General features: G+C 31.2%; 2 protein-coding genes across 2 annotated transcripts in view; one reads left to right on the forward strand and one right to left on the reverse strand.

Moving 5' to 3' along the window:
- Positions 1-4,524: 4,524 nt before the first annotated feature.
- Positions 4,525-5,051, reverse strand: LOC114332815 (bolA-like protein DDB_G0274169). The gene has a single exon (XM_028282594.2). It carries the CDS (start codon positions 4,972-4,974, stop codon positions 4,618-4,620), a length of 357 nt encoding a protein of 118 aa, XP_028138395.1. The 5' UTR covers positions 4,975-5,051; the 3' UTR covers positions 4,525-4,617.
- Positions 5,052-5,812: 761 nt separating this feature from the next.
- Positions 5,813-15,634, forward strand: part of LOC114344508 (neurogenic protein mastermind-like) — a 229,043-nt gene continuing 219,221 nt past the window's right edge. Inside the window, exon 1 of the mRNA XM_050659776.1 lies at positions 5,813-6,580. The gene's annotated coding sequence lies outside the window, so the exon portion shown is untranslated. The remainder of the gene's footprint in view (positions 6,581-15,634) is intronic.

Genomic DNA, 15,634 nt, shown 5'->3' on the forward strand with positions numbered 1-15,634 from the left:
CTTCTTCAAGGTCCTGAAGAGATTTTTGTCATTATTTTATTGCAAAGCTGCTATTTTTAATTATTAACAATTAACGCTATAGTCCAACTGTATCGTAGCCCCCGTTAGCGAAACTATTTCGATTAGATTTTTTTGCACAAACTTACTCAAAAAGAGGTCCTTATAACACATCTACAGGGTGCCGTGCGGTGCCGTGGTCCAAAAATTGTTTAAACAATTTTTTTAAACAAATTCACAAAAATAATTTTTTCATTGCGAACGATTTTTTTAGATAATTTGGGTTATTCTGAGCAAAAAAGGTCTCTTGTGATTTTTCTCTAAAATTGATTTTTGTCGAGTTATATGGCCATTTTCGCATTTTTCAAATTTTATATCGCGTATAACTCGACAACAATCAATTTTAAACTATCTAAAAAAAATTTCTCGAAGTGAAAAAAATATTTCTGTGAATTTGTTTAAAAAAAATTATTTAAACAATTTTTCGACCACGGCACCGCCCGGCACCCTGTGGATATGTTATAAGTAAAGACCGGATTATATGTTCCTGTTTTGACTGAAATATGTGCATATATATGTCTGAAATATGAGTAAAATATGTTGAAAATATTCCCTAAAAGTTTAAAATATGTTCCAAATATGTGGAATATGTGAAAAATATTTTAAATTAAGAAGAAAATGTGCATTAAAAAATGTATAAAAGTTTTATTAAATAACGGTAAGTACATATGACAAAATTAACCTAAATATACGAATGTATACCTATCTAGTACCTATTACTATTACTTACGTTTCTACATTTTATTCCTTCTTATAAAAACAATTCACAATTTTTTAAAATATTTTCAATAGTAAAATTATGTCGCCTATCCGTTAGTAGTAATTTGTATGTTGAAAATCTTTGTTTAACATCAACTGATGTGATTGATGCAAATTTTATAACTTTAACAATCTCCGCATTTAAATTGGTAGTGACATCAAAATCGTCACAAATAATTTGGTTTGCTTCCTGTAATAATAATTTTAAATCACTATTTTTCTGTAAAGTTTCAATCCATTTTTTATTTATTGATTGTCCAATTTTTCCAGAAACTTCTTCAGCGTTTTCCTTAAATTTCTGAATTAAATTAAGGGACTCTTGTAGTGGAAACGATTCTGTTTTCTAAAATTGATTTGCATTTTAAAATCGCACCAATATTTGTTTCTTCAAAACATAAAATTAGTTCTTTTATGGGGAGAAAATGTTCCGCATAAAAACAGGCAGCTTTTAAATATGTTCCCCAACTTGTGATTATAGGCTCCGGTGGCAAAGGAGTATTTGGAAATTTTTCTTTATATATCTGAATCCTTAAAGGCGATTTTAAAAATATTTTCTTCACGTTACTAATTAAACTATTAAATGTAGGAAATGAATTTCGAATTTCTTCCGCCACTCTGTCTAAAAGTCTAAACCATGCGCCAAACACGTCACATGAATTAAATTGGGATATAAAACTTTTAGTTGTTGGCAAGATTTGACCATGTATGACGCAGCATCGGAAACCATAAGCAAGATTTTGTTAGCTGGAACAATGTCGGGAAGGAAAAAGTTCATGATTGCATCATTTAAAAACCTAACCATTGTTACATGGTTAACTGTGTCAAGCTGTTTACAGCCAAAAATATGTCAAAATATGCCAAAATATGTTAAAAATATGCCAAAATATGTTAAAAATATGCCAAAATATGTCAAACGGTCGAAAATATGTTCAAACCATCAAAATATGTTAAAAAACCGAAAATATTCTAAATATGTAAAATTAAGTTAGTGTCAAACGCCTTTAATTATCATAATTCGTCCACATCCTGAAGCGTTTGATTGTATCTTTGATGGTTTTCGATATGCAAAAAACATATAATCCGGTCTTTAGTTATAAGTACCTCTTTTTGAGAAAGTTTGTGCAAAAAAATAGAATCGGAATAATTTCACTAACTGGGGCGACGATACATCCTAGACTATAGCGCTAATTGTTAATAATTAAAAATAACAGCTTTGTAATAAAATAATGACAAAAATCTCTTCAAGACCTTGAAGAAGGGGTTTGAAAAGTGATTTGGTTACTTTTTGAATTCCATAATAATAATTTTTAATCGAGTTAGGTATTAAGACTTGAAAATGGCCATTTTCGCATTTTTCAAATTTTTAATCGCATATAACTCGACAACAGTCAATTTTAGAGAAAAATAACAAGAGACCTATTTTGCTCAGAATGACCCAAATTATCTAAAAAAAAGATTGTTCGAAATGAAAAAATTATTTTTGTGAATTCGTTTAAAAAAAATTGTTTAATAGTAGTTATTTTCCTAACAAGTGCAGAAAGTCATTCTTTTCCGCACGCGACTGCAGTTTGCCGAACGACGCGAAGCGGGAGTTTGGCAAGCAGTCGAGTGCGGAAAAGAAACTTTCTGCAAGAGTTAGGAACAATATTTTTTCTAAGAGTCTTTAAAAAATTACCAAATCTTAATCAATTAATTTAATTAATATAAAAATACATACACAAATTAATTCTTGGACAAGGTTGTCAAAACCAAACTTTCAATATAATTAGTTAGCATGACGACGATCTTGGTTTCCATGACGATGATTCAAAACGACTGTTATTGTCTACCGATTTGACTTTCGAATATTATGTCAAAATAATTTTATTTCATCGAATTGTCGCGTTAATATTATTAAAACAGGAACACAATAAGATATATTTGAAATAAATTAGTAAATAATATCTAAATATTAGTTTATTGCATGTATTATAATTACTTTAAGGCCATATTAACATATCTAAATTAACACGCGTGTGGAAAAGTAAAAACCGCGTGCGGAAAAGTAACACGCGTGCGGAAAAGTAACACGCGTGCGGAAAAGTGAAACTTTCTAAACTAAAATGCGTGCGCGAAAGTAGACATTTTTGCACGCTCGTAGAAAAACAATTTTTCGACCACAGCACCCTGTGGATATATATTATAAGGACCTCTTTTTGAGTAAGATTTTTCCCAATTATACCACCATCTATCCACAGTTCGAAAAAATGTCTTGAATAAATGTTGCGTACTTTTACGTAAGGAATCCAAATCTGCAATCAAGACTGGGGGTTTCCGTTTAAGGTTTTAAAGTTACCCCCACCCCACCTCTAGAGGGTGGAGTGGGGGGGGTCATGTTTAGTGTCATTCGATAGATTTTTGAAAATTATTGAAAACGTATTTTTAAGTTTTTCATTCAGATGTTTATTTCGTGGGGCAACCGCGCTATATTTGCTCTTAATGGGTTGTTAAGAAGTAAAAATATATCACGAAGAGCAAAACTAAGAACTTACAAGACCGTAATAAGGCCGATAGTAACGTATGCTTCTGAAACATGGGTCACAACAAAAAAACATCAAGAGTTGTTATTAGTTTGGGAGAGGAAAATACTGCGCAAAATCTTCGGTGGGAAAAACTTAAATGGACAATGGGTAAGAAGAACAAATAAGGAACTAACTGAGCTCTATCAAGATCCTAACATACTAGCAGTAATTAAGGCGCAAAGACTTAGATGGTTGGGCCATGTGCAGAGGATGATTCCATCTAGAATTCCCAGAATGGTACTATCTAGTGCATTGGCAGGGAAAAGACGAAGAGGAAGACCGAGGTCACGATGGAGTAATGGAGTTAGAGAAAATATGAGAATTAACATAAGGAACTGGGAAAGAAAAGCGACTGACAAAAGGGAGTGGAAAAGAATAGTACATCAAGCCATGGGCCTACTAGGCTCGTAGTGCTTACATATTATTATTCAGATGTTTATTTCGTGAACTATTATAATGAACTGTTACGATGCTGTATAATGTATACAGTATCATAACAGGTACCACAAGTTTGTTGTATGATAGGTACACTTGGATATCAGTTAAATTGTAACCCAGACAGTCAAGGTGAAATTCGATCCAGAATCAGAGCCGCTTTTAGAATGATGTCAAAGGTATTATGTAACAGAGACCTAAAATTGGCATTAAGGATCTATCTACTTCGCTTTACATGTTCTCAGTCTTACTTTATGGTGTCGAGTCTTGCACTGTGAATAAAACTGATCTAAATTGAATCTTAAAACTTGACTGAATTGTCTTGAGGCTTTCGAAATGTGTTGCTATAGAAAAATTTTAAAAGTTTATTGGGTGGAGATGATTTGAAACTTTACAATACTAGAATGTCTCAGCAAGACTACTCTAATTATAAAAAGTGTCAAGAAGAGTAAGTTGGAGTATTTTGGACATATAATGAGAGGTCCCAAATATAGTTTATGACAAAATATTAAGCAATGAAAAATAGCAGGCAAACACAGTCCGGGACAAAGAAGGACTTCATCGTTAAAGAACTTTGGAGGTAGATTGGTATGGTATTGATACAAGCATGCTATTTAGGGTGGCAGTGAATACAATTAAGATAGCTATGATGATAACCAACATTCTAAAAGGACAAGGTACATAAAGAAGAGTACATTACAGATAAGAAAGATAACTATTAAGAAACTTTATTTACAAATCAACAGAATAACACATTTATACCATAATTTACTCTTTTCCACAAATATTCAAATTTATACCAATTTTATTTGCCAAAACCTCCAAGGCATCGAGGACTAGGTTCTACAATCTTTTTACTCTTCTCCCATTCTTCAGGTGTTCTAGCTTCTATAGACAATGCATGTACTCCTCCATTCAACTCTTCCTTTAAAACACTCGTTACTGCTCTGTGTCTCTTGATCAAGGGAAGATCTTTGAACTTTTCAGAGACCACCACAACTTTAAAATGGGTTTCGGCCCCTTTCGGGACGTTGTGCATGTAGGATTCGTTGATTATTTGTAAATGAACGGTTTCTAGCTGTTTTTCTAGTTTATTCTGAATTGAAGTGGCTATTTTGTTACCGGTACTCATCTTTCGAACCGTTGTCAACAATTTTAACATCTCATTTAATAATAATTTTTGTTTTGTAACTTCAAATCAAAACTAAGAAACTAACCTAAAATTACATTATCAGATTTCAAAAGTCAAATCAATAATGTATTACTGTTTGCATAAGTAATAGTCGACTTGAATTTAAATATTTCAAACTGTCAAATCTATATTACTGGTTGCATATCTAACAGTAAAGTAGATTAGTAGATTTGTTCGCTAAAAGCTTGCATAATATTTTGCATTTTGTTTTCTTTTTTTTTTTATATTTTAAACACATTAATGAACAACAACGTTATAAATCAAGTTAAAATGCGACAAATTAGGTTTGAATCATTAGGACATCTTTCAGAAACTCGATATTATAGATTTTTTGCCGACTTCTACTCCGTAAATTCTGCAACCTGCAAATTCGATCGGTATCAAAATCAAAAATCTACAAAATTATTATCAGTAAAATTTAATAAAAAAATTTTGTCCTGGGAAAAGTACAAAATGTCAAAAGGTAAATCCTGGTAAAAGGACAAAATTTTTGTCGTGGAAAATTATTATCAATACCCAACTATAATCTAAAGGTTATAAAAATTTCAAACATAAGTTAATTAAAAATCTAATTTTCAGTACACCAATAATTGCGCCTCAATCCTTTATAAACATCATAATGAAATAGAAAATTATTGTTAAATAATTATTATAATAATTAATATTTTGTTGATCAGTCCACAGTAAATGTATATAATTAAAAATACAGTTATTAGTATTGGTGGTTGCTAGCGCTCATTTAAAAAATTTGTTTTCTTTCTGTCTGTTTATAATTTGACAGGTGGCTGCACTGGCACGCTATGAAGATGGCCGCGATCTCCCAAAGACGAAAGTTGTGATGTCTGTTCTGCTATTAAAAAAGTGATTGTGAAACTTCATTGAGAAATTTTATTGCATTATTAAAGCATTGTTAGCAAGAGAACGTATGCAGATTAGCTGAAGGATACAGAAGTTTCATTTAACATTATGTGTAAAATCTAGGGAACAGTGTCTCAGTGACAAAACACTGTTTATAACCTGTTTACAAAAAAATAAATATATTCGAATTCTCATATCAGTTTGTGAGTTAAAAATAAAGATAGTTAATTGTGGAGCCGTACGTTGATTTAGTGCGAAATGCGAATGATATTGGGTTTGCGTCAAACAACCTGTTAAATAGTGCACTGAACTTATTGTTTACAATTTTTTTCAAAAATCCTGATCCCACTTGGCAATCAGAATACACAATTCCAGTTGAAATGAAGACTAGAAAAACTCACTTGGATAACGTTCAATGACCAAGTCGATCTTATAGACTTCGTGTTGACGAATTAATTGTTTTAAACGACTTTTATGAAAGATTTTTCGTTGAGGTTATGTGCAGTTACGGGGTACTGTGAATTGTCGGGATTTTGTGCGATGTGATGGGACAGTGACTGGTCGGCAGCGACACGCTGGATCGAGGGATCCCTGGTCCAGGGGGTTGCTTAGACGGCGGTGGGAACGTTCCCCCGGGGCCCCCCGTCGTCCCCCAGCCCCCAGGACTGTCCGGTCTTCATAACAGTGAAGTTACTCCTAAGCAGGCCTTAGTGGAAAGGTAAGCCAAATAATATTGTACTCTCATTCATTATGTAGAAAAAATCATAAAATATCCTCTAAATCAGGGGTTCTCAATCTGTGGTACCTATATGCTACCAGCAAAAACGCCGTATCTGCAGAGACATCACATTTGAGTAAAATCGATTTTAGTTTAAGAATTCGTATACATTTACACAGGATAAGGCATAAGACGAGGTGTGTTTAATGTGTTTTGGCTTAACTTACGTCATTTTTACTAAGCAAATAAGATAGATAGGCACATTTGGGTTAGAAAAAAGTAAAAATTTCATTTTTTTAGATTTTTGCAGATACGGCGTTTTTGCTAAGCACGGCAGTATGTACCACTGATGGTACCTATGTATCATGTGCGGTGGTACACAAAACGCAGAAACACAGCCAAAATCCAGCATATTTGTATTAATTAGATTACCTACATCCATAGGTACTTCAGTTAGGTGGTACCAAAAATAATTCCAGTCGAACCGACTTATTAGAATACGGCTTACAGGAATATCCCGCTTTGAGGAATAGAAATTTGAGGTCCCGAATCTTTTCTACTAGCCAACAATGATCGGTTATTAGAATATCCCGGTTATAGGAATACTTTTGCTTGACAAGAAGGCTATTCCAATAAGCAGGTTCTACTGTATAATAATTTTGTGGTACATGACTCAAAAACATTGAAAACCACTGCTCTAAATAATAGTATCGCCTACTTTCTCTATAACAAACACTGGTATTACGAGATTTTGCTTATAAGAACCTAACATTCGTTTTCGCACCTAACATTAGGTGTCCCATGAAATTCCTATTGAACTATAACCAGGGGCGGTTTCTCCATTGGTTCACTTGTGCAGTGAACACCCAATCAAATTTCATTAAAATACATATTTTTAAAAATCTCATAAATATCATTAAAATATTTTTTCTTATTAAATCTCATAAATATCATAGTATCATTAAAATATAACTGTATTTATTAATCACATAATATATTTGCACAACACCGCTACGCTAGATGCACGTGGTAAGTGCAGAATTCAAATTGAACCCAGCCACTATACAGTAACCCTATAGAAAAACGAAAGCTCTTAAATCCGTGAACCAGCGATTCTCCTATCTTAAAACATTGAGGATTTGTGCACTGCACACAGAGACCGGGGCGCCAGGAGGAGCGTTTCGATTCACAGTTTGGCATTTTCTATTGTGGGAATTTATTAAATACAATATTGGTAGGTAGTTTTTTTAGGATGGAGCCTTTTTCAGTGAAGTTTATAAAAGAAAATGCAAATAGTTTTGAAAATCGACTTCTTATAAAAAGAATGTACTAACTTAGCCGGAGATAAACTTGGTACAAGAATGTGCAATAAGAAACAAAAAGTTTAAACATTGTTTTAAAGTTGAACAATATAGAAAAACTTCGTGATTATGCGGGTGTGATAAACTACATTCTTTATTTTGTTTTCCATGTTTAGTGTTTTCAAAGAATAAAACTATAATTTCAATCTCGGTCTTTGGATGCTGTTAAAATAAACGGATTTTTAAACAGTTTTGACAAAGCCATTTCAATATTCATAACTTCTGCGTCCACCTTCACCACCGAAGAAGCGCCATCATTCAGTAGGTATCATATTCTGCACAAAACAAAAAAAGTGTGTGACATCCTGACTAATCGGGTCAAAGATAGGTTTCATTTTAAAGAACATCTTTTGGCGAGGCCCCAAAATTTTTTCGCCTGCGGCGCTTATTCACCATTTGTATAATTACATTCTTTAATTGAACACCCTCCTTAAATTACCACGAGCCGCCACTGACTATAACCCTCTATAATGATGCATATTTGATGCACTAAAATGATTAAATGACTAAAATCTGTGAACACAGGTATTATGACCTAACATTCATTTTCGCACCTAACATTAGGTGTCCCATGAAATTCCTATTGAACTATAACCCTCTATAATGTAATGAGACATATTTAGTCATAAAAAGGGACAATGAAATCAAAGAACATGTTTCTTTACATGTTTTTGGAGGTGTCCCATGAAATTCCTATTGAACTATAACCCTCTATAATGTAATGAGGCATATTTGGTCATAAAAAGGGACAATGACATCAAAGAACATGTTTCTTTACCTGTTTTTGCTGAGGGCCAAAAACATGGTAATGGCTGTAAATAAATACCCCCAGCTGCCTGTATACAGAAATGACTAAAATCTGTGTGCTTATCGAGGCCAGTGATGTAATAAACTCCACAGACTATCAGCTTTTTCCTGTTTATCCACCTACTCTTTTTCAAAAGCACCATTCAAACAATGTTGAGCATCTTATATTGCTCGGAATGACTTCACTATAGGAAGTTAATGTCTTAGAAAACTACATATTCATATGTATGCACAATATTATTATAGTCTGATATAACGAGATCAACTTATAACGAGGTAATTAGTCTGCCATTTCAGTTCTTGTTTTAGAGGGAGTCTACTGTAAGTACTAGTCTTTTTCTCATTTGTTCTGGTATTTACGAACCCTTTCCCATATCAGTTGGCCTACCACAGATTGAAAAGAAAATCCAATTTTAGAGAACAAAAACAAAAGTTCAGCATAAACTTCAAAGGTTTTAATTCATCAAACAATCATTTTAGATTTCCATAATTATAGAAAATATTTTTTAAATCAATAAAAACGATTAATTAAAAATAATAAAAACAAATTAAAAAAAAATGTATAAAATATCGTCGGTGATATGACAATACCTCCTATCTGCTTTTTCGTGAGTTTTTTAAGAGAGACGAAAAACCTTTTTTAGGGTCACCTCCTGTTTTCATATTATGTAAGTTTTGACTTATTATACAGGGTGTTTCATTGGGAAACTAACATACGTTGACTGTAGAAAGAGGACACTTAGGCGGTCTCAAAAATACCATACTTAATGGGTCTTACTCCATTAATAACAGAGATACTGGGTGTTTTATCTATTTTGCCATTTTCTTATTTGGTTCATAACTTTTTAACCACACCGTATATTTATTTTATATTTGGCACGCAAATATCCTTTAAGGTGTACAATAAATTAATTTATTTACAAATGTAAAAAATTCAGGCCCGGATTAAAAAATATTAGAAAAATGTTCCGACCAAAAAACAATACCCTGTAGTTTTTTTTTAAAAGGATTTTTTAGTTGAAAAGAGGATGAAAAACTAAATTTAGTGGTATACTTTGAATTTTCGGCAAAATGATTTTTCTGGTCAAATTTTGAATTTGAATTCTGAAATTATGTGAATTGCGAGAGCTCTAAGTAGAAAAAAAATTAAATACAACTTACAACTTGTTAACCGCACTGTATATTTATTTTATATTTAACACGCGAATATTCTTTTAGGTGTCCAATCAATTATTTTATTTACAATTATAAAAAATCCAGGTCTGGATTAAAAAATATTGTAAAAATGTTCCGACCCCAAAAAACGCCCTGTATATTAAATTTTTTAAAATGGATTTTTTAGTTTAAAAGAGGATGAAAAACTAAATTTAGTGGTATACTTTGAATTTTCGGCAAAATGATTTTTCTGGTCAAATTTTGAATTTGAATTCTGAAATTATGTATGTGAATTGCGAGAGCACTAAGTAGAAAAAAAAATGAAATACAACTTACAACTTGTTAACCACACTGTATATTTATTTTATATTTAACACGCGAATATTCTTTTAGGTGTCAAATTAATTATTTTATTTAAAATTATAAAATATCCAGGTCTGGATTAAAAAATATTGTAAAAGTGTTCCGATCCAAAAAACACCCTGTATATTAAATTTTTTTTAAAATGGATTTTGCATCTGAAAAGAGGATGAAAAACTAAATTTAGTGGTATACTTTGAATTTTCGGCAAAATGATTTTTCTGATAAAATTTTGAATTTGAATTCTGAAATTATGTCAATTGCGAGAGCTCTAAGTAGAAAAAATTAAAATGCGACTTAATTTTAATCAATACCATTATTTAATCTAAATTGGTAAAATGTAAAAACATTTCAGTGTTTTTTTATTATCTGTGACAAATAGTTTGTGGCGAATATTCATCTTTAAATAATGAATAAATAATAAAGAGTCAATAAAGAATACATCACTTTAATCAACAAAGTTTCTAAAAATTATAACAAAACAGAGAAAATGTGCAGCATAACTATTCAAAACTAAAGTACTTATTCAAAATTACCACCATCAAAAATTACTGTTATGTGTCAAAATGTTAATATTTTACCAATTTAGATTAAATAATGGTATTAATTAAAATTAAACCATATTTTAATTTTTTTTTACTTTGAGCTTCGCAATTCACATAATTTCAGAATTCAAATTCAAAATTTTACCAGAAAAATTATTTTGCCGAAAATTCAAAGTATACCATTAAATTTAGTTTTTGTCATCTTTTCAAATGCAAAATCCATTTTAAAAAAATTTAATATACAGGGTGTTTTTTTGGGTCGGAACATTTATACAATATTTTTTAATCCGGACCTGGATTTTTTTATTTGTAAATAAATTAATTGATTGGACACCTAAAAGAATATTCGCGTGTTAAATATAAAATGAATATACAGTGCGGTTGACAAGTTGTAAGCTGTATTTCAATTTTTTTCTACTTAGAGCTCTCGAAATTCACATAATTTGAGAATTTAAATTCAAAATTTGACCAGAAAAATCATTTTTCCAAAAATTAAAAGTATACCACTAAATTTAGTTTTTCATCCTCTTTTCAACTGAAAAATCCATTTTAAAAAAATTTAATGTTGTTTTTGGATTGGAATATTTTTCCAATTTTTTTTAATCCGGACCTGGATTTTTTACAATTGTAATAAATTACTTTATTGTACACCTTAAACTATATTTGCGTGCCAAATATAAAATAAATATACAGTGTGGTTAAAAAGTTATGAACCAATTAAGAAAATGGCAAAATAGATAAAACACTCAGTATCTTTGTTATTAATAGAGTAAGACCCATTAAGTATGGTATTTTTGAGACCGCCTAAGTGTCCTCTTTCTGTAGTTAACGTATGTTACTTTCCCAATGAAACACCCTGTATAGTAAATACATAGTAGAATTTACTACAAAACAAGTCAAAAAATATCTTATAAAAACAGGAGGTGGCCCTAAAAAATTTTTCGTCTCTCCTAAGAAACTCACGAAAAAGCAGATAGGAGGATTGTCACACCACCGAGGATATGTCACATTAATAAAAGAAAAAATGTGAAATATACTACTTACTGAGTGACATCTCATTTATTTTTAATTATATCCAAAATTCTTCAAGGCATAGTTTTTACAGGGCTCTGACAAAATTTGTGTGTAAATAACTCCCATATTTCTTGCAAGTTTTGCTTCAATTGCTTCACAAAGTTCCTGTCATACTTTATTGATACAATGTACCAAAAGGCCATTGACCGAAGTCTTTCAGCCAATTTACACAATTAATATACATTAATACAGTATATGTTTTTTGTTAATATTAATACAATACAATAATTAAAAAAAATATATTTGTATGTGGCAGTAATCACAATATCACTGACAATTAGTTACAATACAGATGATGATTTAAATTGAGTTGTTTATTGTCTTGATGTGTAGCAGATTTCTTCAAAAAGAGTTCTTCCTGGACATCTACGGGCACTGTCCTCTGGTATCTTCACAATGTGGGGCTCAATCAAATTTTTGTTATTGTCATTAATAAAGAGATATTTAAACAGCTTATTGAGTCTCTCATTAATAGGTTCAATTTCAGTTTTCTCGTACAGCATTCTGTTTGATGGATTATGAAGTGGATTATCAGGATGACGCATTCTAATAATTTGTCGAAGGCTAGTTGTTTCAGCCACTTTTATATTATTTTTGGCAGGACCTTTAGAATTATAGAAAATTGCAGAACCATACTCCAGCATGGGCCTGCAAATCATTTTATAAATATTGGCTGCTGTTTCAATCGTAATTCCCTCATTCTTGTATGTTAAACTTCTGAAGTGTTTAAGGTTTTGTATTTTTTTTGGTTTTTATGTCATTTTTCCTCTGGTTTTAACTTTTAAGATAATTATGAAAAAATCAATGTATCAACCTTAACACGTTTAATTGCCGTGTGAATCACGCTTGCTTCGCAGAGACTGTTATACTGTATGGACCATGGCTCAATCGGCCCAGAGACTCTTTAATATTATATACATTACAGCATTCAATTTGTTAAACTGAAACCTCATAAGTCAAAATCTACAACATTTTAGGAAAACAAGAAAACTTCGCTACTTAGTATGTACATGTTTTTTCTTTCTCTTCTTTCTTTTTTGTTATGAATGGAGACAAATGGCCAAAGAAAATGATGAAGAATGATAAAGAAGCAATAAATAAATAAAATTATTCTACATAAAAAGATGAACAATATTATTAAGTACCGGGTGTCCACTTATATTTTCCCCCATTTTAACTGCCAATAACTTCTAAACAGCCATTTAAATATTTTCCATCTATATAAACAAAAGAAAGTCGTGTTAGTTACCAACACATAACTCGAGAACGACTGAATAGATTTTTATTAAATTTTCCACGTATATTCGATTGGACTGAGAATAGGTTGTTATTTATTTTTCATATCCGTACGTCATAACAGGGGCTGCCCCCCTAATATATTTTTTTATTTTTTTGGTCAAACTGTTTTTTCTTAATTTTGTGTGATGTGGAAGGGAGAGGTAAATACAACCCTAAATTTTCACTTTTCTATCTTCAACCGTTATTTTTTAATAGCCATCTAAATTTTTGCATCTTATATATAAAAATCAATTGCTGTTCGTGTGTCTCGCTAAAACTCGAGAATGGCTGGACCGATTTGGCTAATTTTGATGTTGAATTATTTGTAGAAGTTCAGGGAAGGTTTATATGGTTTTATATAGTGACTTTAGTTGCTACCAAAATTTTTACATCTATATGTATGCTCTTTTTACAGTGTTTGTTGCCATACTCCTCCGAAACGACTTTACCGATTTTTATAAAATTTGGCAGGTATATTCGACCGGACTGGGAGTAGGTTGTTATCTATATTGCATACCCGTACCTGATAAGGGGATTACCCATGACGCCATAACTCTCACAATAATGACGTGAAAATACGAAATTAAGTAGGTAGACAATTCCGAACAGAACCGTACTAAAATTTTTTCTCTGGCGCAATCAGTGTTCAAAATGTGTTTTATATTAGTAAAAGTTTTGTCTGAATGGATTGAATTATTATATCGCTTTCAAATACGAAAAGGAAAATGGCGGATTTTTGAAAAAAACGTTGACTTTTTTTTAATGGAACACCCAGTATATTTTTTTGTAAATTGATAGAAAGGTCATTCACCTATCCAGCGATATAAATTTTTTCAAAATCGGTTGTCAAATCACTGAGTAATTAATTTTTAAAATAAGAGGTGCAACGTGGATATCACATACCTAAATAACATAACTAAGCAAATTCATATTCTGTATGTGATTTCCACATTGCATCTCTCATTTTAAAAATTAATTGCTCAGTCATTTGACAACCGATTTTAAAAAAATTTATATCGTTGGATAGGTAAATGACCGTTTTTTTCAAGTTTTTTAGGTAAATGACCATTTTTTATATCGCTTTTAAATAAAAATGGCGGATTTTTGAACAAAAATCGTTGACTTTTTTTATTCAAACGCCCAGTATATTTTTTTGTAGCTTAAAAAACGGTCATTTACCTATCCAGCGATATAAAAATTTTTTAAATCGGTTGTTAAATGACTGAGCAAATAATTTTTAAAATGAGAGATGCAATGTGGAAATCACATAACATAATATTATTATCATTTTCAAATAAATAAAAAAAATAAATAAATTTTGCTTAGTTATATTATTTAGATATGTGATATCCACATTGCACCCCTCATTTTAAAAATTAATTACTCAGTGATTTGACAACCGATTTTGAAAAACTTTATATCGCTGGATAGGTGAATGACCTTTCTTTCAATTTACAAAAAAATATACTGGGTGTTCCATTAAAAAAAAAGGCAACAACGTTTTTTTCCAAAAATCCGCCATTTTTTTTTCGTATTTGAAAGTGATATAAAAAATTCAATACATTCAGACAAAACTTTTACTAAAATAAAACATTTCAGCGAAAACCGCATTTTTCTATCTTAAGCCGTTTACAAGTTATAGGCAGTTAAAATGGGGGAAAATATAAGTGGACACCCGGTACATAAGGCAGAGGTGTTTCTAGTTATAAAAATTAAAAGTACAGTAAACCCTCAATCGAACGGACCTCTATTTAACGGACTTCGTATATAACGTACAAAAAATCTAATCAAATGTAAAAAAAATTTTGAATGCAAAAAATATGCGAAGTCCAATTCGGGAAGAGAAATCAGCAAGGACAGGATCTCAGCATTACGTTGTGCTAACGCCGATGGATTGCATGGATTGACTGCTATAATTTTGGCAAATCTTGTAAACCTAGAGTTGTCAAAGATATAATGCATCATCTGCCCATTTCATATTATAGCTCTGATAAGGCATGGTTCACCACAGACATTTTCAAAAATTGTTTTTTTAAGAATTTGTACCTGTAGTGAGAAAATTTCAAATTGAGAAGAATTTGTACCTGTAGTTAGAAGAAATTGAAAATACCGCCGAAAGAGGTGAAATGTTTATCGATTTTAGACAATGCTCCTGCTTATTCTCCTGCCAATATTTGACATTCAGAAGATGGCAACTTTAATTGTATGTCTTTGTCAAAAAATATATTGCTTATTCAACCCATGGATCAGTGAATAATTTTGGCAACCAAACGAGTACCTATATTGCAGAAAACTTTTAGATGAAGTAGAAAAGTAAAAAAAGTAACAAACAAAATGTGATTCCTTTTTTAACTTACAGATTTGTACACTGTATCTAAATACAATTCATATTTTCAAAAAGAAATTTTTGATTGATTTTAAACCTATTTTTATATAACGGACTTTCGGCTTTAACGGATATCTCGTCCCCCCAA

Source organism: Diabrotica virgifera, chromosome 8 (assembly GCF_917563875.1).
Source record: "Diabrotica virgifera virgifera chromosome 8, PGI_DIABVI_V3a".
Lineage (NCBI taxonomy): Eukaryota > Metazoa > Arthropoda > Insecta > Coleoptera > Chrysomelidae > Diabrotica > Diabrotica virgifera.

Coding starts and splice junctions, on each gene's coding strand:
- LOC114332815 (XM_028282594.2), bottom strand. CDS start 4,974: ATGTTAAAATTGTTGACAACGGTTCGAAAGATGAGTACCGGTAACAAA.